General features: G+C 36.2%; 1 protein-coding gene across 1 annotated transcript; it reads right to left on the reverse strand.

Annotated features, from left to right (window-relative positions):
- Positions 1–2,484: 2,484 nt before the first annotated feature.
- LOC105219657 (procathepsin L) lies at positions 2,485–27,113 on the reverse strand. Its single transcript, XM_011195944.3, has 6 exons — positions 26,953–27,113; positions 26,734–26,886; positions 8,075–8,328; positions 7,303–7,438; positions 3,373–3,533; positions 2,485–2,728 (listed from the first exon to the last, which is right to left on the reverse strand). The coding sequence occupies exons 1-6, from the start codon at positions 27,052–27,054 to the stop codon at positions 2,533–2,535; spliced, it is 1,002 nt and encodes a 333-aa protein (XP_011194246.1). The 5' UTR covers positions 27,055–27,113; the 3' UTR covers positions 2,485–2,532.
- Positions 27,114–27,332: the final 219 nt, after the last annotated feature.

Below are 27,332 nucleotides of genomic sequence, written 5' to 3' on the forward strand. Positions count from 1 at the left end.
ATGTTCGAAAGTGAACGACTACCACCTCGAACTTTCTCGCCTCTTCTCTGCGAGGAGTCTGGCACTCGCACCCGCTAAATCCACGGCGACCCTTTTTACCAACTGGACGAAGGAGTACAGACTAACAGCCCTATTCTGTGCACTTTACAAATTCAACAAATTTCTAATTTGTAAAAAATTTAAATTTATCAAGCATTTCGTATTCTGTGTCTAAAATAAAAAGCTCTTTTCTTTATAAGTTGTTAAGAAGAAAAATGCTCTTGACAAATAAAATATCTCGCTGTGGATAGTTGTGAAAGTGAATTTGTTGTAATGGAGATATTTTACTTTTGTCGTTATTTTAATACAAAGAGATGATGGCTCGCGTTACTGAGCCGTTTTTATATTAAGAAGTTTATTTTTCTCTTTTTTGTATAAAAAATGAATATAATGAGGGTAACTTTGACGAAAATGTTTTCTATATATTGCATGCGATTACAGCTTAGCAAATTTTTGCCAATAAAGAACAAAGTTTAGATTTCGTAGACCCCAAGGAACCTTTCTGAAGCTAAACATAACAACCAACTAAATCAAAATTGCATTCCAAATAGTTTTTAATACATTATAAAGGACATATGTATATGTATTATATTATGTACTATTCTGTGGTTTTGAGGGGGAGCAAAAGACTAGGGGTGGGAGCTGGGATGGAAAAGCGATTATATAGCCTCTGTCATCCGATTATCAATCAACCTCATTTACGCGCAGCTCTCCTTGTTTGGTTAGAGAGATTAGTGAGGCTCTGGCGACCGCGAAAATAGAGTAAATGAGGTTGTAAAATCAAACCAAATACTTTGCATCAGGCCTGAAAGGCTTCGGTCGATATCTCAGAATTCTCGCTACTCAGAATCGGATAGATAGGCTGATAACCGGTCAATCGTAAACCAAACTTATCAACGAAGGCACAATGAAGAAGGCTCGGTTAAAACAAACACTCATCCAAATAACGACCTTTTGCATTAAAAATAGGGCTAGATTCGGAGCATGGAATATTTGCGCTCTCTCAGACCAAGAGCAAAGGATTTATTGTGAAAATGAAGTTAAATTATTAACTATTTTGCAACAAATATTGAAATGCATGTGAAAACTTACGTTGTATAATAATTCGAATAAATTTTTCAATTCAAATCAATATAATTGGACAGAAATCAGCTGTTTCTGTTTACATGTTTTGTTTCCCACACGCGTGGGGAAAAGCTATGCGTTCTCAAGCTCTTTATTTTATCAAAATTGTCACAGAATACCAAAAAAATTCTTACTTGATAAAAATCTGAAAAAAATTTCAATTTTTTTGTTATTTTGTCAAGTGCACTGAATAGGGTTGTAAATCTTAATATTCATGTCGATGGTATACCAATACCGACTGTGAATAATCCCAACATTTTGGGTGTCACATATGACAGTCTGCACTCCTTTACTCCGCTCACGATCGGGATAATCACTTATTTACAGAGCCGCAACAAAATCCTTAAGTCGCTAGCCGATAGCCCTTGGGGAAAGGACAAAGAAACGTTGCTGGCCACTAACAAGGCTATCGGCCGGTCGGTCGTAAATTACGCAGCACCGGTATGGTCGCCTGAATGTAGCGGCACGCAGCAGAGGAATATACAGACGCACACCGCACTCCGGACATCTACAGGATGCCTATTGATTTCACCCGAAGCACATTTGCACAATGAGCCACTATGTTGCCTATTAAGGAAAATAATTAACTGCTCACCAAGTAGTTTCTACTAGGGTGATTTCGTTGAAATCACTCACGTAGTCACTTGCTGGAAGCAGAACCGCCCCCCAGGTGTATCAAGAGGTCACTCCTACATTACGTAGAAATGTAGACACGCTAAAAACGCCATTTACAGTGAAGCTATTAACAACTTCCTTGACTCCCTTCCAGTGAATGGCGTCCTTGGAACCAAACCACAACCTTTAGCAGACGAAGAGCGAGTTGTCATTTGAAACCAGAGTGACCCTTGCGCAACTTCGTTCTGGATATTGTAGTATGTTAAACTCCTACTTATCTAGACTGAACCCGGACATACAATATACATGTTCTGCATCCAACGAGTCACCGCATGGTCACCTTTCTGTATGACCAACGAACCCTATTCATCTAACACCCATTTTCCTTTGGTCCGTCGAAACTGCATGTTTTATGGGCACCCCGTTAGATGACTTCGCCGACAACTTGACTTATGCTTTCCGTTCCGACAGGGATAGATAATCACTACAACAACAACCGGTTCCCTGTGATTGGAAATATTAAAACTAAGATTACTTTTTGTAAAAGGCAGCAAATTCTGTTTATTACGATCGCAATAGATAAGAGGACGTAGTAGTAGGTACTCCGTGGTCACCGCCTTCCTTCCAGACTTCTCCCACCAGGGACACCGCTCCTTATACACTTCATTTAGCGTTCTCCCAAACTTCGTCAGATACAACAGACAGTTTTTGCACTTTTTTAGCTTGTGTTTATTTATATCAAAAATAGAATTCTTATACAATAGAATATGCTGCATAATTAGCAATACCGCATAAATTTCTACCTCTTTTTAAACGCATGTAACCGTCTTCACCCCACATTTGACCCCACCAATTTTTAAGGATCCAATAATCTTTGGTATAGCCCACAACAAGCATAGCATGATTTACCGTGTCCGAAGAGCAAGAAATGTCATCGTAAACACCATCACTAAAATAAGAATAAAACAAGTACGAAAGATCTAAGTTCTGTTGAAGCCGAAAATTGTATACTCTCTCAATTTGTAAGGATAAAAAGCAGGCATTTATTTTCAGATGATGTTAAAAATTTATAATAAAGAAGTAAGGAATGATTAAGTTCGGATATAAAGTAACATTTTATTCTCTCTCAATTTGCAAGACTAGGCGTGGAAATATGTTAAATTTTGCATTGAAAAATCTTGCAAAGGGCTATGATACTCGCCATTCGACAAAACCTTGAATGGAATGCATTCACAATTAGCCCGACATATTTATATCAAAATAAATCTAAATAACACATATCACTATATTCATAATATTATTGCATTACTAAAAAACATTTCAATAGCTATAATTTTTACTACACAATGGAATATTTGTCTATCGCATTATATTCTCTTAATCATATTGCAGCTATTTAGAGCGAATTGTTCGATTTTTGTTAGCAAACAATATGAAGCCTAGGAAACAAAATAATTTCTCTTACAAATTTGTAGAGTATATAATGTTCGGCTGCCCAAAACTTTTGTCTGTACAATTCCGTTTTGACATAGCTTTTCTACATTAGCATTTTTTTGTGAAAGGAATTATAATTTGAGAAAATACAAAATTTACCTGTATAGTTGAAATGTTCGCGGTGACGCATTTATGGATATTGGTATTGGTCCAATGTGAGCTACTGCTGCTTCTATGGATTTCTCATCCTTAGCTGGGAGAACTGCCCAAGAGGTTACGTTTACAACAGACAGCTCAGCGGCAAATTGACATTTACCCTTCTATTAAAAAAATTATACTTGTTATTTGTAAATATAAAATTAATTAAAATATATTATAATATGTCTTAACAAAGAAATAATTCCAACTTATTATATGTTTTTTATTTATATTGTCAACTCCCTCGACTACGATAATCATTTCAATCCCAAAATCAACCATATACAAGGTCAAGCCTTTTTCAAGTTTTAGCGAGACAAACGAACAGTAATTGGATGAACATTTGTTTGTTTGTATAGGAAAATACAATCACCGTCTTTAGATTTTCAATTTTTTTTAGGCGCCTGCTACACGTTCAGTATTTATCGTGATGTTTCCTGTATCGCGATATTTATTGAACGTTTAGCATGCAATATTGATGGATCACGATCCATATCACAAAATATTTAAATATTTTGAAATCCAGATCGCGGATCGTGGATCGCGAATTAAATATTGAATATTGAATAGTGGTATCTCGTCGTTTTTCTGTCTTCTGTTCAATAACCCATGATGTGACAGTGTTGCCGACACAGTACATACACAAAAACCTTATTCGTGGGGAATTCTCGGTGGTAAGATAGATAGCCGCCATCTTGGAAAAACGTAGTGCTGTATATATTGAGTACATCATTTTAGTAAAACTTTAGTCATAAAATAGCAAATATTATGTATATAGCTGTCTTATATAAAGCGAAATTATTTATTTATACTATATTTCAATTATAGAAGATTTTAACATCAATGTGTGCCATATTATTGCAAAAAAAATATTAAATGTTGATGAGATATTTCATAAGTGGTGCGAATACGTGGTACGTTATTTTTGGCCACATTAATTTAAACTTAACTGGCACAAAATTAGCAAAAAATCCATTTTTTCTAGTTTTTACTTAAATTATTACAAACAATTATATTTAAAATACTTTGAATTGCATAGCTTGGAAGTACACAATATTTTTATAAGCTTCAAATGATACGTGGTTGCCTCCTTATTAAACATTTTTAAAACAAAATATGTCATGATCCTATTGAATAGGCATTTCAAAACATCGGGTCTAAGGTAACAAGAATCAAAATCGTCATTTAATACTAATATAAGTTTTTTATGAAATTTACAAAAAGCTCAAGAGCTTTTTCTAAGTTTGACAAATTCTACACTTTTTATTTTGTAAAAGTATAGGCGTCTTCAGAGATCTACCCTTTCTCGAATTATGTTAAAGACAGCAACCAATTGTGCATTTTAAAATATTCATTGTACATATAACCATATAAATATGAAAATGAATTTCTCAGAAGGAAATCGTTTTCAATTATATCAATTTCCATACAATGTCTAATAGATTGCTGACTATCTATGGAAGACATTGCCAATGCTTGAAAAGTTTGCCAAGAACTATCTTGAACCAGACAAACATACTCTTTCAAGGTTATTTAGTGAAAATTATTCAAATTGTTTAATAGTAATATTAAATCTTTTAAAATTTGAAAGCGCCAAATACAGTGTTACCAACCCAGGGATGTGTTTATTTTAATACAATATTTAAAAATTAGTTGAATCGCGTTATACACTTGTACATAAAATATAACTAACTTATCAATACATAACACTTAATACCACATAAAATTTAATAAATATCCGAAATAATTTAAAATAATTCCAATAATAATGAAAAATTTTATTTTATTTAATAATTATTTAAGTACTGTTTATCGGATTTTAAAAGTTTTGTGAAGATTAAATGCTAGCACAACACCCTAATTACCACAATTGTAGTAAAAAAAGCGTAGAACACAACCCAAGTACGCCTCGGTGGTGTGTTAAAAGATGAAAATTAATGTAAACAAAAAAAGGTTTACTACTGTACATACTGAGGTTGCCGATTTAAATAACGAAATCATTGTTTGACAATTAACAAGCAAAAGCATTGCCATATATATTAAAAATATACATAATAACGGGTTCGCAGATGCAACATTTTATACCAAATTGCTCTCTTATGGACTTAATTATGTTGGTACTTGAAAAATTGTCCGTACATCCATTTCTTTTTATAAGAGTTTTTCTGGGTGATCTGGGTGACGAGTAGATTTGAAATCCGGATGTCTGTCCGTCCGTCCCTCTATCCGTCTGTCCAAGTAAAAATTAAGATATCTTTACGTAACTTAGCACAAATATTCTTTGGAACGTGAGAGGGTTGCTTTCGAAATCGGACCATTACCACGCCCACAAAATGGAGAAAACCAAAAACATATAAAGTGTCATAACTAAGCTATAAATGAAGTTATAAAAGTAAAAAGGAGAATAAAGGATCGCTCTAGAAAGGGGTATATTTAGCTTTAATTTTTTTGGGGAAGCGGGGGTGGCCCCGCCCACAAATCGGTTATTTGTATTTAACTCGCAAACTAATAAAGCTATGTAAACCAAGCTTCCTGCAGTCGGTTCTCTTACGTACTCCACCACACACCATGAAAATAGTTGAAATCGAATAATAACCAGGCCCACCTTCCATACAAAGGTTGGATTGAAAATTATTAAAAGTGGGTTAGCTCACTAACGAAAAACTTCAGAAACACTAAATTTTACAGAAGAAATAGCAGGAAGAAGCTGCACTCAGATTTTTTTACAAACTTCAAAATGGGCGTGGCATCGCCCACTTATGGGTCAAAAACCATATATCAGGAACTACTCGACCAGTTCGAATGAAACTCGGTATATAATATTTTCTTGACACCCTGATAATACGGATAAAAAATGGGCGAAATCGGTTCACAACCACGAATACTTTCCTTATAACTCAATTTGGAATTCCATCTTATTCCTTCACTTCATTATGTAAACATAAGGAACCAATGAGGATAGCGGAATAAAACTTTACACAAATAGTGCATATCATCTCTGGCTTCACTTGTGAAAAAATTGTCGAAAACGGAAAATAACTTTCCAAAGCTCCAGATATCGAACATGTAGAACTCACCCCCTAAGGTAAATTTTTACAGAAAAAAAATTAGTAAATCTTTCAGATAATTTAATGTAATTCAGAGGAATTAATTGTGTGTCTCTGTTCCAAAAATTATTAAAATCGGATCAGAACTTCCCCTAGCTCTCATATACCTAATTATGTGAGCAAAATTAAGTGAGCTTATAGTCTTCGATATATTGTATCTTGGTGGTGAAATCGGTTCAGGAATTACCTCAGTTCCCATATACTATATATGACGATTTACGTTTTTCTATTGAAACTTATGCTGAATATATAGGCAAATTTCAATGTTATCTTAATAAAATTTCTTCAATAAATTGCGAGAGTATAAAATGTTCGGTTAAACCCGAACTTAGCCATTCCTTACTTGTTTAATTAATTTTTGTTAGTCTGTTTTTGTCTCTTTTGTCAACGGTTTCAATGATTCCGACGTAAAATTTTTCGATCGAAACGGATTCAATGATTAGGCTCATTATTTCATTGATCAGATTATGAAATCATACTAGCATGTTTAGATAAGCTACATATCTTTACACTAAATCGCATCTCTAAAAGTCTAGTAAGACGTAAACAATTCTGATAATATTTTTTATCTGGACATAACCACCGATTTAACGGCAGAATGTAGATCAGGCTCACAGATATTGCCACAATTGTTTGTGTTCATCACAAGAAATGGCACTATTTCATGGGTCGGAACATATACAAACTTATATGATGTATGTTACATATGTACATACATATGTACGAGTATATACCACTAGACTGCTTCATTACGTGGCAATGCTATGGAAATATTTTTAATTACCTTCGATACATATTTATAATCCTTTTCGCGCATCAAACCACCCGTAGCCTCCAAATATTTGAGTGTATTCCTTAAAGAACCACCCGTACATCCCTGGTTCCCGAAAGATACGCTGCAATCTACAATTTGTTGTGGACTGAAAGATATTTTACTACATTTTAGTAAAAGGTAATTTTAGATATTAGACTATATACCATATTTATATAATTTAATTAAGGTAACACACCATTTAACTCATATATATATGTATAACATCTGGGGTAAACCATGACCGATTTCACTAATTTTCGCATGAAAGCTACATTATATCCAATATTATGCATTCCCTTAATTTTGCTAAGGCATCTCACATATTAACCAATATATACAGTATAATGCCCACTGAAAGTAAACACGAATATTAGATATATGCGATATTACACGATATTATCTATTTTTGGCGCAGAAACCATTATTAGAAGAAAAAGATTATCTCTGAATTTGCATACAAAATCTTTTGTAGGTTAATGTGTGGTTTCCTCAGATTGACACAGAAATGATCTAAATTTTTACTGAAATAATCGCTTGCACGGAAAGACATTAGGAATTCAATTAATCTCCACAATCTGATCGAATTTGTATATATAACTTTCTATATATCTCGTATTTTTAGGTGTTAGAAACAATCGTTAGGTGAATAAAACTATTTTACTCCGTACATACATGGACAATTGAAATATCTTAATTTCTCTTCAAGCAAAATATGCAGTATTTTCTTTAAAAGTTTACTCACCTAAGGTTCAGCACACGCCCCGTTCTTTTAAATACTTGTCCCTCAATGCTTTCCGCTATACTAAACGCATAGCAAGACCCGCAAGTTTGTTGATTATCAGACTGCGTCTTGAAGCCCTTTTCGCGCCAATCTATTTCTTCTGGAGTTTGCAGATTTAAGGATGAACCCACAATATCCGATTCAGAGTCAATTTCATTGCCGAAGCGTTTACTTCGTAATAGGCGTAGAAAATTTCTTAGATAAGACACATTATTCTGCAATTTTCACCAAAAATATCTTTAAATAAAAAAGATCGCTAAAATATTAATTTTATACTAATAAATTATCAAACAGAATGCGAATAGATCACATATTCAATATTATAACAGGTAAGTTCGGGTGCAACTTAAAATTTTATAGTTTCGCAATTTATTGATGCAGTTTTATATAACACAATTTGACCCAAATATTCGGGTAAGGTCCACTCGAATAATGAGAATCCGATTTCAGTTATTTTCACCACCAAGGCTCTATGAGAGCACTCATCAGCATCTCGGTATAGGGGAACTGTGGGACGACATATCAAACTCCCTACGTAAAGCTGCAACCGAGCTGGCTGTTCGAAAATTCTACGAAAAGATCCAGCGACTCACTGAAGGTTTCAAGACCGGAGCACATTTCTGTAGGACCCCCAGAGGTGATCTAGGTGTTGATGACCAGAGTATACTGAGTTTGTGGAGGAAACACTTCTCCAGCCTGCTGAATGGTAGTGAAAGTACAACACCAAGAGATGGCGAACTCGATTCCGACGACGATGAAACAGAAGAAATTAGAATAACCGAGTCGGCCGAGCTATTCAAATACGGCGGCGAAGAATTGATAAGGAGCATGCATCAGCTTCTTTGCGAAATATGGTCGGAAGAAAGCATGCCTGACGATTGGCATCTAAGTGTACTCTGCCCAATCCATAAACGAGGATTCAGACAAGGTGACTCACTACCGTGTGATTTCTTTAGCCTGATGCTGGAGAAAATAATACGAGGTGCAGAGCTAAATAGAGAAGGTACACTCTTCTATAAGAGTGTAAAGCTGCTGGCGTACGCCCATGATATCGATATCATTGGAAACAACACCCGCGCGAAGCGTATGGGTCTGGTGGTGAACGAGGATAAGCCGAAATATCTCCTGTCATCAAACAAACTGTCAACGCTTTCGCGTCTTGGCTCCCACATCACTGTTGACAGCCATAACTTTGAAGTTGTAGATAATATCGTTCATCTGGGAACCAACATTAACAGCAATAACAATGTCAGCCTGCAAATCCAACGCAGAATCACTCTTGCCAACAGGTGCTACTATGGACTGAGTAGGCAATTGAAAAGTAAAGTCCTCTCTCTACGACCAAATGCCAAACTCTACAAGTCGCTCATCATTGCCGTCCTACTTTATGGTGCAGAAGCGTGGAAGATGTCAACATTCGATGAGACGGCACTAGGAGTTTTATAGAGAAAGGTTTTGCGGAAGACTTACGGTCTCTTAAACATTGGCAGCGGCGAATACCGCAGACGATGCAACGATGAGTTATTCGACGACATTGGCATAGTCCAGGGAATAAAAAGACAGCGGCTACGCTGGCTAGGTCATGTTGTTCGAATGGACGAAAGTGCTCCAGCTCTGAATGTGTTCGATGTAGTACCCGCTGGTGGAAGGCGAGGAAGAAGGAGACCTCCACTCCGACTGAAGGACCAGGTGGAGAAGGACCTGGCTTCGCTTGGTATAACCAATTGGCGCCAAACTGCCAAAAGGAGAGATGCGTGGCGTGCTGTTGTGGACTAATTACATTAAAGTATCTGAGAGATTTAACGATATATTCGGTGATGCCAAGTGATGCCACATCTCAAATATAGTATTTGTGTAAAGTTTTATTCCGCTATCTTCACTGGTTCTTAATGTATATATCTATTGTCTAATATATATAAAAATGAAACCCGTTTTCCGTTGTCACGACATAGCAAGAAAACGGCTTGACCGATTGGGCTGATTCTTTTTTGTGTGTATTCCAGGGGGTTTGAGGATGGTTCTTACGGAGAGAAAATTAAAAAAATTGCCTGAAAATGTCTAAAATTCACACTTTTCTAATCTCCCATACAAACAATTTGTATTCTATAGATATGTACATATGTACACACATATGTATAAAAACGCATTGCTGTTCGTTAGTCTCGCAAAAAGTCAAGAGCTGCCGTTCCGATCTGGCTAATTTTAGTCTTAAAAAATTCGAGCATGGCCAAGAAAGGTTTAGAAAGTAAGTAAATATAGAAAAATTGCGCTGTAGATTGAAATAACAGAACTTTATATGAGTTGACAACAAAATTAAAAAAAAAATAGAAAATGTTTCGTCGAAAAAAGACCTTTTTTCAAGAATTTTTTTAGAAAAAATTGTTGCTGTAGGTTTAGTTTACTTATTATTATATGAAAGTGCAACATTTGAAGGATACTTAAAAAAAGTTTTATCGAAAAATAACGAGGAATAACGGATTTATTGTCGATCTCAGCAGACACCTCGAAAAAAAGTTGTTGTGCGGTGACCAGCCTACAGCATCACTGGATCATCCGAAACCAAAAAATCAAAATGCTTTCTTTAGTTTATTAGTTTATCTTTCAATTGACGTCGAGTTTTTTTAATTTTTAATTTTCAAATTTTTGATACCATTTTCAAGCCAAAATGACGATTTTAGACAAAAAAATCGACCTATTTGTAATTGTAAAATTGTTAGTAATTAAAATTTTTGGAAAAACTCGTCATTCGAGAGCTATATATATGTAGAATATTTGTTCAAAATTTCAAAACGATCGATGCAGTAGTTTTTTCTGTAGGCTGGTCACCGACTTTAAAAATGACATATTTGGTAAAATCGATTCAAAGTTTTGTACACTCAGCGCAGATAGCTGGAGGTATCGTTATTCAACCTCCTGTAACTTCGTTAGTTTTTCTCCGAATGACCTAAAATTTTAACACAATATTCTTGAGATATTGATGGTTCAGAAAAAAAATGTGGTGATTATTGTGGTTCCCGAAATAAAACGCGTTGGTTAGAATTAATTTAATAATATATTTTAAGCGCCGATGCGCACGTAGTCGCTGCTAAGGTAAAAGGGACATAATTAGACTTATGCACTAAGTTTTATACCAGCAGGTGCTTGCATACCTAACTGTTACTTATTTATTAGTTATTTCCTTTTATGCTATGTTCGTGTCAGCATTCCTGGAAGTGCGCATGAATTGCTGACTTACTGGAATGATGTTGCCAAATCGATAAATATAATATAAAGATTTATAACAATTTAATATTGTAAGAGATTGTGGTTTGTGCCACAAATACTCCCCTTGTTGGAGAAAGTTAGCAATAACTAAATAGAAAAGAAATGTAACAATATTTAGCGAAATTTGACGCGTCTTTTAGGAGACGGCGTAGAAAAGCTTAAGCCGGTGTCTGGACGATATGATGATGAAAGTCGTGATGTCCCAGGTTCGGATGACTCTGGTGAATTTGATGAAATGAACGTTGTGTTGTTGTCGTTATAGTTGCTTTGTTCAGTATCGTCGGGAAGTAAATATACCGGCTTAAGTCGGTCGATTGAAACAGTAGTATTTTCGCCCCTGACGTCTACGATGAAATATTTATCATGCCTTGAAATCACTCGATGCGGTCCTTCGTACGGAGAAGTAAATGAGTGATGTGGAGCGTCACGACGAACAAAAACATGAGAACAAGTCGCTAGTTCTTTAAAGATGAATGTTTTCTTTTGACCATGTCGGGCTACGGGTTGCGGTGCGAGCTCTACGAAGTATTTCCTTAAGCTTTCTGCAACATTAGACGGAGGCAATGAATGTCGTGATGAAGGTGCGAGGAATTCGCCTGGTAAACGAATCGGTTCTCCCTATACGAGATCGGCTGGAGTGGCACCAAGATCCTCCTTACAAGCGGCACGAATTCCGAGTAACACAATAGGTAGCATGTCTACCCACGAGCTGTTTTCATGACAGCGGATCGCATCCTTCAAATGACGATGCAGGCGCTCTACCATTCCATACGATTGCGGATGGAAAGTGGTAGTATGTATATGTTTGCTGCCGATGAGACGGGCGAGAGCGTTAAAAAGTTGACTCTCGAATTGAGTTCCCTGGTCGGTCGTTATACGTAGGGGAACGCCATAGCAGCATATCCACCCTGCAAAAAGCGTGCGTGCGACGCAATCGGCGCCAATACTCTCAATAGGAAATGCTTCTGGAAATCTTGTAAACCGGTCGATGATAGTCAAACAGTTGCGGTACCCTCTTGATGGTACGTATGGTCCAATGATATCCACGTGGATGTGTTCAAAACGTCTTGTGCGGCCTGAAAAATTTTGAATTGGTGATAGAACATGGCGAGATACTTTGTTTCGTTGGCAAGCTAGACAAGTACGGGCCCATAAGCGACAGTCTCGGTTGATGCTAGGCCAGATGTAACGTTGTGTTAATAATTTAGCAGAAGCTCGTGATCCAGGATGATTAATACTATGGAGAGAGTCGAATATTCGCTTTCTCAACGGCGCGGGAACATATGGGCGAATCAGATCGCCAGATATGTCGCAATAAATTGGTTTATCGCAGCCTGGAATGTTGACTGGTCGCAAATTTAATGAATCGTCTTGTTCTCCCCGTAAACGTTGCTGAAGATTCTCGTCTTCGCTTTGTGCTTGTCCAAGTTCGTTTGTAGATACTGCGGTGGATATTTCTTCGATACGTGAAAGGGCATCTGCGATGATGTTGTCCTTACCAGATATGTATTGAATATCTGTGGTAAACTGGCTGATAAAATCTAAGCGGTGAAATTGCCAAGGTGTCGCTCGATCGGGATCCTGGGAAAAAGCGTGAAGTAAAGGCTTATGATCCGTGAAGATTGTGACATGTCGTGCTTCGAAAATATAGCGAAATTTTCGTAAAGCAGCGTAGATAGCATGTAGCTCACGATCATAAGGACAGTGTTTCCTGAGAGCTGGTTGAAGCTTTTGGCTGAAGAAAGCCAATGGTTCCTAGTTTTGTCCACGTCTTTGTTGTAGCACAGCGCCAATAGCGTACTCGGAGGCGTCAGTGAAGATGGCCCAAGGAAGTGTTGTGTCAGGGTATGCTAACAGCGTTACTTTGCGCAGCTCTTCCTTGCATCTGACGAATGCTGCTTCCCCCTCTAAAGTCCAAGGAACCGGGTGAGAACCTTTTATTGAAGCCCCTTGGATGTACTCGTGCAAGGGTGCCTGAAACTTGGCAGCGTTTTGAAGAAATTTGCGATAAAAATTGATCATACCGAGGAACTTACGCAGTTTTCGGATCGTTGTTGGGCGAGGGAAGTTGACGATCGCGTATTCTTTACCTGGAAGGGGTAAAATCCCTTTTGCTGAGATGCGGTGTCCCAAGAAGTCGACTTCGGGAAGACCAAAACAGCACTTAGTGGTGTTAATTACGACACCATACTGAGAGAGCCGTTCGAAAAGTAAACGAAGATGCGTGTGGTGCTCCTTAATGTCTTTAGAAGCGATTAGAATGTCGTCTATATATGGGAATGAGAAGTCATCCAATCCCCGTGTCACCTCGTCGATAAATCGTTGAAATGTTTGCGCGGCGTTCCGAAGTCCGAACGTCATGAACGGAAATTCGAAAAGTCCAAACGGTGTTATGATGGCCGTTGTGTCAACATCTTCTTTGTCAACTGGTTTTTGATGAAAAGCGCGGACGAGATCAATTGTTGAAAATATGGTTTTGCCGGCTAAATTTGCAGTAAAATCTTCCAAAACACGAACGGGATATCTGTCAGGCAATGTACGCGCATTAAGTCGACGAAAATCTCCACAAGGTCGCCATTCACCTGTCTTTTTCGGGACCAGGTGAAGCGGAGATGACCAGGAACTCTTCGAGCGTTGAGCGATTCCCAGTTGTAGCATTTTATCGAATTCCGCCTTTGCAATTTTTAGTTTGTCAGGAACGAGTCTTCGTGCCTTACAGGAGACGGGAGGTCCTGGTGTAGTAGCAATGTTGTACAGCGTTGTATGTTTTGTTGGTTTACAGATTCCTTCAGGCTTCGTCAGATTAGGAAACTTCTTGAGTGTGTCTGCCCATATAGGATCGACAGGCAGTACTTTGACTTCTGAAATGATATTGGATACTGATAACTTACATGCTACTTTTAATCCGGTTATCGAATCAATAAGACAGCTGTTCTTAAGATCGGGTAAGATGCCGAAATGTGCCAAAAAGTCTGCGCCAATAATAGGTTTGGATATGTCCGCCACTACGAAGCGCCATGTGAAATTTCGTCTAAGACCAAAATTTAATGATAGAGTTATGCAGCCGTAAGTGTTGATTGTAGATCCATTTGCCGCTGTGAGATTATAATTTGCGCGTTCCGTTGACCAAGGTGCGAGAGATTTGGGAAAAGTGCAGAGATCAGCGCCAGTATCCACTAAAAATTGGATTTTGGTGGCGCGATCTGTTACGAAAAGGCGGTTGGAATCGAGTGCGGAGCCGTTAACCGCCACTAACGGTCCGACGGAAAGTTTCCCTGGTACGTGCATGGCGATTTGCAACGGTTTGCTTTATTGCCGAAAGTTTGATGGTACCAGCACATATTGTTGTTGGGTGCTGGTGAAAACCTACGTGAACGAGAGCGCTGGCGAGAGCGGGTAGTACCTCTGCCTTTAAACATCGAGGTTAGCCCGTTGATTGAAGCTTCGAGACGAGAAATACGAGATTCGACGGTTGGTGTTGTTGTTGGTTCCTGAACGGAATTGATTTGTGCTGTGGGTAATGCGATGTCATGTATTTTATCTGCCAGAGATGCTAGCTTGTCGAGGTTAATGGGTCTCATGCATAAAAACGAGTAAAAGCGCTGAGTTGAGGCATGTGAGCAATTGCTCGTAAGTCGAGTTCGATCAAACAGCAACAGCTTTTGCTCAATTTCGTATGCATAAAAATGAGTTCAAACCAATTGCAATTACTTGAGCAAAGGGAGATCAAACATCTAATGTTATAGAAGTGCAAACGTGTCGTCAAGTGAAAGTGAAGTAGAAGTAGGATCAAATAATAATAATAAAATAGAAACTTACGACATTTCTAAATTTTTAGTAGAAAAACTAAAATAAAATAAATATTTGCTAGAAAAAGGTCAATTACCAAGCATTAAAAATAAAATAAACATACACTAGAAACATGTGTAAAAGAAATTGAGCAAAAATTGGGCATTCAATTAACGGGGAAAGCATTAAGTTCGTGTGTAACCGAACATTTTATACTCTCTTAATTAATTTTATTACTATAACATACAATTTGACTCACATATTCGTCATATATATGGTATAAAGTACATTGAAAATTGGAAACCTTAATATTAGGTACATGGAAGCTAGCTGAAGTTATGACCCGACGATTCAGATTGACCTCACAGTTCTGGTTATAGGAAGTAGGCGTTGTTATGAACCGATTTGGCCTATTTTCACAACATATTATTGGGATGGCTGGAATATATTATGAACCGAATTTCATTGAAATTGGTGGATTAGTTTCTGTCGTAAGGGTTTGTGGGAGGAGCCAATTTGAACTTTTGTATTCCAATTTGAGTGCAGCTTTTATGTACCATCTTTATAACGAAATTTTAGGTTTCTGGGGTTTTTCCTTACTTTTCCTTTCCTATTAAAGCATTTTTAGTAGTTTCCAACATAACCTTTGCATGGGAGGTGGGCGTGTTTATAATCCGATTAAAAGAAATGGTTTTAGAGAGTTTGGTTGATATAGCTTTTGTATGTAGTTTACGAGATATGTACAAAAATTACATCCAAATATGCCCTTTACAGCGCGATCCTTTGTACCTAATTTTACTTTCATAGCTTATTTTATGGCTTAGTTATGGCACTTTATGCCTTTTCGGGTTCCGCCATTTTGTGGACGAAATCAATCTTCATATAGTGCCAAAAAACACGTCTACTAATTTCAGGAAGATATGTGACTATTTTTACTCAAGTTACAGTTTGCGCGAACGGATAGACGGACGGACGGACGGACAGACAGACAGACAGATATCCGGATTTGAACATTACTATGCAATTTTGAGGTTATACCATTTTGGAATCCAGGATCTGCACAAAATATTAAATATAGTCAAATGTTATCAATGTTACTGAGGGCATCACTAAGTGTTTCTTTTGACTTCTCAAAAAAATAATAAGCCAACCAACAGATGCTAGTGTCATCAAACCTATGTATTTATCATTTTATTATTAATTATATAATAAAAAAAAAATTAATAATTACGAATACAAACCTATATAATTTTTTATCCTCACTTGTTAAATTTGTTTTACGCTGTTGATAACATTTTATATTTCTTTGTGGCACAAAATATTCAGCCATGATTCCTTTTTAGTGTACGCGAGTCATCAAATTTTATTATGCATACGACAAGCACCTTTTACTCAAAAAATCGAGTCCGAGCTCAAGCTCACGTTTTATGCATGAGGCCCAATGTCTGCATGAGATGCAAGTATTGATTGCGTTGTCATCGGAAGTCTGCTCAGCCACTTTGTGCGTAGAATATTGTCAGGAACGGTATTGTCGAGGCTTCTAAGATGGCGCAGAAATTGCGACGGCTTTCTGTCGCCCAAAGTTTCTCGTTCGAGAAGTTGTTGTAATCGAGCGTCTCGAGAGAGCGTGAGACGTTCGACAAGTGTACCTTTGAGACGAGTGTATGGTGCTTCTGTTGGAACCTTCAAGAGGAGATCTTCCACCTCTGCGGCAGCTTTCGGGTCAAGGTGCGAAGAAGCGTAATGGTACTGTGTGATTTCGTCTGAGATCCCGGCTAGGTGGAATTGTCCTTCTAGCTGAGCGAACCATAAGGCTGGTCTTTCCGAATTGAAAAGTGGACATCGTATAGACACACGTTGAAGCGGCGTGATGCTGTCGGCGGCTTGAACACTAGCGATGTCTGGCATGTCGAATGGCTGATATCAAATTTTATTTCAAAATTTGTGTGCTTCACTCCCATGTCGAGATAGTCACCGTGCAAGAAAACACCAAAAAGGCTCCAATTTGTAGGGCGAGCGACCACGTGCGCGTTTAACCACAAAAATCACTTCACCAAGTGCACGAATTGAAGAAGCACTTTAGTTAAGAGATTTACGGACGAATTTGTGAATTTTAAATTTTACTTAAAAACGCGGAATAACTAACCGTAAATCACGTCGGGGTCACCAATGTGGTGATTATTGTGGTTCCCGGAATAAAACGCGTTGGTTAGAATTAATTTAATAATATATTTTAAGCGCCGATGCGCACGTAGTCGCTGCTAAGTTAAAAGGGACATAATTAGACTTATGCACTAAGTTTTATACCAGCAGGTGCTTGCATACCTAACTGTTACTTATTTATTAGTTATTTCCTTTTATGCTATGTTCGTGTCAGCATTCCTGGAAGTGCGCATGAATTGCTGACTTACTGGAATGATGTTGCCAAATCGATAAATATAATATAAAGATTTATAAGAATTTAATATTGTAAGAGATTGTGGTTTGTGCCACAAAAAATTAAAAAAAAGTTGAAAAACAAAATTTGTCAAACCTTGCCCCCCCTTAACGACCAATACTGGTCGCAAAAAACAAAGATGTCGTCGATGTCGATGCGACAATTTAGAATTTCGTTACAGGAGAGCTGACACAGATACAAATTAGGATGACGTAGCCAACTATCCCAAAGGATTTTTATAATCATTGGAATTGCCTGGATTATCACCACTTAATTTTACATTAAAAGGTAGCATCAGCTGTCATCATGCTGTATAACATAAATCAACCCTTACGGAGGTAATGAACTTTGTATAGTCATCGAAGCCAAGATTGATTGTATATCTTAGCCACAAAACGTGTGGCCGGGTCTGCTAGTATATTATAAAGTGAACGAATCAGATGCACTTCAAAATCGTATTATATGGGTATATTATATACCGAATTTGCCACACGCAAGTTTTCTATTTTTTTAATTTGAATGCAGCTTTCTTCTGAAAAATTTAGTATTTTTGATGTTTTCCGTTAGGTTAAGATTTAGGATAAGTCATTATACGAAGTGGAATAAATAATTAAATTGCGTTTTAAACGGAAAAACGATCGCATGCTTGTTTATACTTTCGCAAAATGTTGCACAGAGTATAAAAGTTTTGTTCTCCTAACGTTTTTTTATAACAGTCAAAACTAATCAAGATATACATATATATAGTTATATGTATTAAACTATTCAGGATGACGAGTTCAAATCCGGATGGCATAAGGACATCCGGAATATAACTCTTCTTGTTAAAACTTCTTCTTGTCCTAAACTATTAATTACTAACATATATCTGTAACTATTGTGGGAAAGAATAGTAATATACTTTTGTATTCGTATTACAAATTTTTATTACCGAATGACATACTGCTAATACAAATACCCTTGCTATATATTATTATAAGATCTGCTATTAAGATAATTGCGATATCACTCAACCAAAAGAACACCTATTATATTTCTTAATCACGTTTATTTTGTGAATTTCGGTAAATGTGGAATAAAAGGTTGATATGTTGCCGTTACTATGCAACGAAAATTCTTTCATACCGTTACATCAAGGGTATTGCATAGTAAATATTTATACGTATATGATATTAAATCAGTTTAGCTGATCTTTCTTACTGATATAGTCGCATCAAAATATTTTTATACTCTCGCAACAAAGTTGCTAAAGGGAGTATTATAAGTTCACATAACGGTTATATATATAAATGATCAGGATGACGAGTGGAGTTGAAATCCGGATGTCTGTCCGTGTAACGGATAACTGGAGTAAAAATTAAGGTATCTTGATGAAACTCGGTACACATGTCCTTTGGGACCGTGAGAGGGTTGCTTTCGAAAATGAGCAAAAGGACCACTGACACGCCCACAAAAAAAAAACACATAAAGTGTCATAACTATGCCATAAATAAAGTTACAAAAAAATTTGGTACAAAGGATCGTCCTAGTAAGGGCCATATTTGGAAGTAATTTTTTTTTGGGTAAGTGGGCGTGGTTCAAATAGGATTTTTGTATATATATCGCAAACCAATAAAGCTATATAAACCAAACTTTCTGTAGTCGTTTCTTTTAGCCACTTCTTAACCCTCATTTGTACTGATGGGTCCAGCCAGACTTTTTTGAACTTTAAATCACTATTTCATATACTAGTACACACGTTTATGTTTCAATACTTCATGATATCCTAGATGATATATTTTAGTATGATTTTGTTCATATATATATTTATAAAAATTGATAAATAGTTTTTAAATTATAGTTTTCAACCGAAAAGTCATATTGAGTACTAATGGGTCTGGCACAAATTCTGGGCGCACAATAGTAGCTGACAACTTTTTTCCACTTTAAATTTATGTAAGCGGCTAATAAGCTTGGGGCTGTCCTTCATTGGAACCCTTCGAAGCAATCCCACCTGAAATGAAGAAAAACAAAAATAGGGCAGTTCTTTCATCTGAGTTTGGATTTCATCAAGACAACGTAGCCATTTGTTGCTTTAAGTGCACAAAGGAAAATTAATTCTATTTTCAATCTTTTACTTGCTTTTCGTGAATACTTTATTTGAGTTTTTAAAATGTTATTTGAAATAAAAAAATAAAGTTTCTCTAAAATGATGTTATGTTTGCTTTTGGGTCCAGCCAGGCCCATTGGTACTCTATATGACAATCCAAGTATCCGTCAAAATGAGGGTTAATACAGTCCAAAAATGAAAGAAATGAATGAATCGGATAATAACCACGCCCACCTCGCCTACTAAAAATGCGTTAACTCACTAACGAAAAACGTCAGAAACGCCAAATAGAAATAGCAGAAAGAAGCTGTACTCAGATTTTTTTAAAAACTTGAAAATGGGCGTGGCATCGCCCACTTATGGGTCAAAAACCATATCTCAGGAACTACTCGACAGATTTCAATGAAATTTGGTATATAATATTTTCTGATGACACGTGTGGAAAATGGATGAAATCGGTTCACAACCACGACAACTTCCCATATGGGAGTTATATAAGACAATTTTGAATTCCATCTTATTCCTTCACTTTATAATATATACATAAGGAACAAATGAAGATATCGAAATAAAACTTTATACAAATACTTTATATATGATCTGTGGCATCACTTGTGAAAAAATTGTCGAAATCTGACGATAACTTTTAAATGCCCCGGATATCGAATATGAAGAACTAAAGGTCCAAATCCAATGCAGGCTGGCTTTGCTTGCTTTGCTGTGGGAACTGTCAAAACTGAATAGAACTATACTACAGCACATGAAAAGAGACCAAATGCAGCTTTTCTTCAAGCGCTTGAAGTTTCAAATAGCTCTATGCTCTATTTGCCAGCGCTTCTGGGGCTTTTGACATTTGATATTGTAATTACAGCCGGTTTCACGAAAGTTTTTAATTGAAAATTAAGTTCCATTTAATTTTAATTTTAATTTTAATTTTTATTTAACTTTGCACTTAAATTTCTTGCGTTTCACCATTATTAACATTTGGCATCAAAAAAATTAAAAGGCAGGGATGTTAGTAAGAATAACAGCTGATTTATGTAAACAAATAAATTGTATTTCTTTGTCAAAATGGTAAACAAATGGGAATTCAGCTGATAGAAAAGCGTAACCATGGTTACATATGACAGTATTTAAATAATATTTAAATGGCAAAGCGTGACCATTTAAATAAAAATTAAGTCAAATGGTGGAACTGAAATTAATTATTTTTCACTTAAATTTGTTTCGTGAAACCGGCTGTTAGAGTTACCAGTTTGGGTGAAATGTACCAATTTCAGTAATATTTTTGATGCTACATTGACACGCAAATATTTATCACAGAATATTTAAAATATTTGATATATGTATGTAGACATTTACAAAGAGTTTATAATAATATAACGTTTAACATGAAACTATTACCAAGTTTTGATTGACTTTTTGATTTACAAAAAATTAAGTGTGGGGCAACAGTGATTGTGACATTATTTTGAAAGCGTTCAAAGCACTCATTTGGTCATACAAGCATTCAAAGTACGCAAAGTCAACGAAAGCAAGTAAAGCCAGCCAGCATTGGGTCTGGACCTTAAGGGTAATTTTTCACCGAAAATTTCGCTAAACTCTCAGGTATCTTAATTTAATTCAGAGGAATTCGTTTTCTTCCAATAGTGTGTCTCTGTACCAGAAATGGATAAAATCTGGTCATAACTGCCCCTATCTCTCATATACCTAATTATAGGATTTTCAAAAATACGTTGGTCTTAATAGCTTATAAATCGGTTAGTATGTGAAATATCTTAGCCAAATTAAAAGAGCATATAATCTTAGATATAATGTATAATTGCGAGAGTATAAAATGTTCGGTTGCACCCGAATTTAGCCTCTCCTTACTTGTTTCGTTAAAATTTGTTTGCAAAATTATTGTAGGTATATTAACTTAATGAATTATTAAAAATTTTATTACATTTATTTAACTTTAAACCTAAAATGCCTCGTGATACTAGTTTATCCGCCGAGGAAGAAGGAATAATCATAAGAATGCATGAAAGCGGTTCCAAAATGCGTTTAGATCAAAGCGACATCAAAACTGTATATCAAAATTTCTTAAAAACACCACTAATTATAGTAAAGATCGACACAGCGGATGGAAAACGATATTGATGATCGGTGCAAGAGGATGATTCGACGGATAGCAGTTGCGTACTCGATAATCAGTGGTCAAATAAGGACCAAGTTAAGACTGCGAATTACAAGAAATATATTTTTATACTCTCGCAACATGTTGCACTGAGTATCATAGTTTTGTTCACATAACGGTTGTTTGTGTCACCAAGAAATAAAGGAGTTAGATATGGGGTTATATATATATAAACGATCAGGATGACGAGTGGATTTGAAATCCGGATGTCTGTTCGTCTGTCTGTTCGTCTGTCTGTCTGTCCGTCTGGCCGTGCAAGCGATAACTTGAGTAAAAATTAAGATATCTTAATGAAATTGGAACACATATTCCTTGGCACCCTGAGGAGGTTGCTTTCGAAAATGGTGAAAAATCGCAGTGGACGTCCACAAAATGGCGGAAACTGAAAACCTATACAGTGTCATAACTAAGCCATAAATAAAGTTAATAAAATAAAATTTGGAACACAGGATCGCATTAGGGAGGGGCACATTTGGATGTAACTTTTTTCAATAAGTGGGCGTGGCCCCGCCCTCAAATAGGTTTTTTATATTTATCTCGCAAATCAATAAAGCTATGTAAACCAAACTTTCTGCAGTCGTTTCTTTTAGCCACTTCTTAATGCAGTCCAAAAATGAAAGAAATCGGATAATAACCACGCCCACCTCCCATATAAAGGTTAGGTAGAAAATTACTAAAAGTGGGTTAACTCGCTAGGGAAAAACGTCAGAAACACTAAATTTCACATAAGCAATGGCAGATAGAAGCTGCACTCAGATTTTTTTACAAAATGGAAAAAGGGCGTGGCGTCTCCTACTTATGGGTCAAAAACCATATCTCAGTTACTACTCGACCGATTTCAATGAAACTTGGTTTGTAATAGTTTCCTTACATCCCAATGATATCTTGTGAAAATAGGTCAAATCGGTTCACAACCACGCCTACTTCCTATATACCAGAACTTTGAAGACGATCTGAATCGTTTACTTTACAATATATAAAGTAAGCACTAGTGAAGATATCGGTGCAGAACTTTGCACAAATACTAAGTTTATAGTGTGGCAGCCCCATTCTAAAAATCTCGGACCATAGGTTTTCAAGGCCCCATATATCGAACATGAGGACCTCGGGGCTTCTAACCTAATATTATGGTTTCCAACTTTCAATGGACTTTATACAATATATATGACGAATATGTGGGTCAAATTGTGTATTATATAATATTAATAAAGTTAAATAAATTGCGAGAGTATAAAATGTTCGGTTACACCCGAACTTAGCCCTTCCATACTTGTTTCCGATTACAATAATCCCCGCTTAACTGCCCTTCTTAATATGCAAGACTTTTCAGACACTAAAGCGGGAAAGGCTCTAAAGTGAATCCCGCTTAAGTTCTTTCTTTTAGAATGAAAGTCACATTTATTCCTTAAAAGAGGAAAATTGCAAACAATTTTTTTTGTGGCTTAAATATTACAGGCATTTAAGCGGGAAAGGCACATAAACGGAAGATCTTGAATGTAAATTTACGGAAACGATGCCGCAAAATGTGGTCACTTAAGCGAGAAAGGCACTTAAACAGGGGTAGGGGGCACTTAATCGGGGATACATAAAATATCAGTTTATGTAAAAATCAGTTTCTTAAACACACCTCCATGGTACCTAAACCAATGCTAAAGAAAGGCACAATAATGCCTAAGACAGACATATGGTTTCTGTACTACGATGTGTACTACAATAAAAGCTCAAGAAACCATATACCAGCATAGTGACACACATGTAGTATTGTACTATGTTTACATCCATCAGCTGATACAAATAAATTCAAGCAAAATATAATTACGAATAACAGGCAGGAAAATTGATCCTGACTTAGCTATAACTTCAAGCAATCTTAAAATATTATTGTCCAATATAATTATTACATATTACATATTATTACATACATATTACATATTTTCCAGATCATTTATTTCAAATTTTGTTTTTTGATTGCAATTAATTTTGAATTTAATTTATTTTCTGTAAGTCAAAATGTCAGAAAACATATGATTGTGGCAGAAGGGCTTAAAGCTTTCGGTGTGTTCAATGCAATCCATTGTAGTACATTTCAACAACATTGTTCATTACAACATTGTTTCACAACACTACAAAATTTCAATAGTTTCAAGAACTCTATTGTAGTACGGAACAGCATTTGCTTTCAAACAAATACACATATGGTTTCTGAAGCATACTACAATATGTACTACATGTCTGTCTCAGATATAAGACACATTTGAGGTTTGCAAATAAATACCAACTCTGGGCCGATGAGTGATAGAATATAGTCATTAAGGACGAAAAAAATTTAAATTTGGTCAGCCCAGATCATTGTTAGAAATATTGGAGAGATTCGCTCCAGTAACGACTGTTCTGCGACAAGCGCCGTTTTGGAAGTGGTACCTTTATTTCAAAGGCTGCATTTTGCTGCAGTGGAAAGACATCTACATGTTTTACATCCACTCAAATGAATGCTAATATTTATGTAGATCTTTTGGACAACGAGTTAATAACATTTGTTGGCGATATTTATGGCATATAACTGGACATATCACCAGGATAACGATTCAATCCACACGAAGAACATCTTTAACGACCGGAAAATTCCGGTATTACAATGTTCGAACCTAGGTTAGGTTAGGTAATGTGGTTGTCAAAACGACGCACCTAGGCCTTTTGGAGGCCCATTGTGACACCACTGGGACTGTGATCCCTCACACTATAGAGTCATCTTTGAACCACCCTGTGGTCTTAATAAAGTGAATAAGTTCACACAATTTGATATGTTGCAATTATTTTCCTGTACAGAGCCTTACATCCACATAGAAGGTGTGTAATCGTTTCTTCCTCTTCTTCTTCCTGGCAGCTTCTGCAGTAATCGTTACAAGGTAACCCCAGTCTGCTGGCGAGTCTGCCAATCAGACAGTGTCCCGTTAACACCCCTACAAGGGTTCTTGTGTCATTCCTCTTAAATTTCAATGAACGACAAGTGCGGCTCTTACTCCACTCGGGCCACGTTTGTCTATTTACGGAACAAGTCGTTGATTGTTTCCATTGTGATTCAGCCGTATCAACAGCATGTTTATCTATTAGATATCTGCACGTTGCCAGAGGTATATAAATTCTCTCTTTATTAGCATCATCATCTCATCTGTTACACAGTTTCTAGGAATGTCACTATGTCCCGGGACCCATTGCAGGTGTATCGTGAAATATGATGTCATTGCCATTAGTAGATCCAAGCACTCTTTCACTATCTTCGATGATATTCTTTGCGACTTTAGTGATTTTAAAGCCGTTTGACTATCCGAGAATATGAATATGTGTTTAGTCGTCAGCACTCTTTTTGACAAAACGAGAAGGCATTCTTTAATTGCACTGATCTCAGCTTGGAAAACACTGCAGTGATCCGTTAACCGGAAAGCGATTCTGGTATCCAGTTTCTCTGAAAATACCCCGCCTCCTACTCATTTGCCCAGCTTTGAACCGTCTGTATAGTTACTTATCTCTGAATCTTTGTCCACTTTTCCCACTTCCCACTCCTCTCTAGAGGGGAACGACATGTGTAGGTCCGAGTTTAGATTCATTTCTATAGGATTGCGAAAGTTCGTAATATTTGGTAGAAATGGGAACTTGCCGAGTACACTGGAATGTCCCCTACTGCAGTTTTGCAGTGGCGAAGATTCCCTCAGCCTAAGTGCCGATTTCGCCGCCTGTTGTTTGCAGAATAGTTCGAACCTAAATCCTATTGAGGATCTCTGGGAGATCCTCTCTGCTCTTGTTTTCCAAAACGGAAAGCAGTTTGAGACAGTACGGCACCTTAAATTAGCCATAAAGCAAGAATTGGCCAGTATTTACATAACTATTCTACAGTCATTACTTAATTCCATGATTACGCGGCTTAATTTAGTTTTCAAATATAAGGACAATGGTACTGACTATTAAAGTATAGGATTTACTGGTAAAAATATTAAAATGCACATATAAATACGGTGGAACTTCATTACTCTATAAGTCGAAGATCTCCATAACTTTTGAATTGGCATTAGTGTTTAGAAATCAAATTTCTTTCAAATTTGCTTCCATAACTGAAACTTCCTTAATTCGAAGTTCTTCATAACTTGAACTCTTAAATTGGCAATAGAAGTAAAATTTCATACAAATTTCCTTCCATAAGTCGAAATTTCGACCAGGGCATAATACAAAATTTAAAATTTTACAATCAAGGAACAGTATTAAAGGAGTATCTATGTTCGTATGGAGGCGAATAAAGAATATGATATTACACTTATAGTTTTCATTAATCGTGTAACAAAGGCATGAGATACAGATGTAAAGATCCAAACAATTGCAAAGTCTAAAAAACAAAATTACAGAATACATGTTATAATGTATTTAAATATAAATTTTTGTTTATATTAATAATAGGGAGACTGGACTAATTTCATTTAATTGTAGCACCAAACTAAATGAATCTCAAGAAAATATTAAAATTTATTGAAATAACTCACATTGCCTCATATATTCAGCATAGAGTCAATTATAACGAACCGATTTCATCCACCGATTACTGCAGCACCGTATTACAGTATTTCTCAGAAAAAACGTTTTCAATTATAAGACTTGTTGATATTGTTTCCATATTGATATAGTATTTAATATTTCATATTTTTGAAATACCCTTACTTTTTACGAATCTTATAATTCATATAAGTTTTAATATCATAATCTGTCCGAGCTCTGTTATTATTACATGTTAATTATAGCTTTATAGTAAAAACTATTTATTACGTTCAAATGTTTAGTTACTTTAATAAATTCCAAAGGAGAAAATATATATTTACCATATCTGCCATAATATTAGTCCGTAAGCGATAACTGCGTTCACCTTTTTGAAATAATTCATTATGTTGCCGCACTACATTCGAATTTTCTTCGAATGCTTTTTTGCTGCGAAACTCATCAAATGTGTGCATATAACTCTTGTTGACTGCATGCTAAAAGTATGTACATATGCATATATGACATTAGAAATTAACGTTGTATTTATATGTCGCACCCACCTTAAATTCGCTAAATGAGTTATATTCAGTTAATTTCACATTTTGCGATGCAAATGATGTCATTACACAAAAAGCAACGAAATATAAAACATCTTGAACCATAGTTACGAACTATTCTGAGTACTATTGTCAAATGGCATAGTTCTATCATATAAACAAGCAATATTTTACGTATGAGAAACTTTATAAGTTAAGAATCGTAATATTATACATCTCATCAGTTAAATAGCTTACTCAGCTTAATTCATATTACAGCTTATACTGCACAATTTAAAGCATACAGAGGTATTCAAAATTATTTACATATCGAAAATGAAATATAAAACATCTTGAACCATAGTTACGAACTATTCTGAGTACTATTGTCAAATGGCAAAGGA

This window comes from Zeugodacus cucurbitae, chromosome X (genome assembly GCF_028554725.1).
Source record: "Zeugodacus cucurbitae isolate PBARC_wt_2022May chromosome X, idZeuCucr1.2, whole genome shotgun sequence".
Lineage (NCBI taxonomy): Eukaryota > Metazoa > Arthropoda > Insecta > Diptera > Tephritidae > Zeugodacus > Zeugodacus cucurbitae.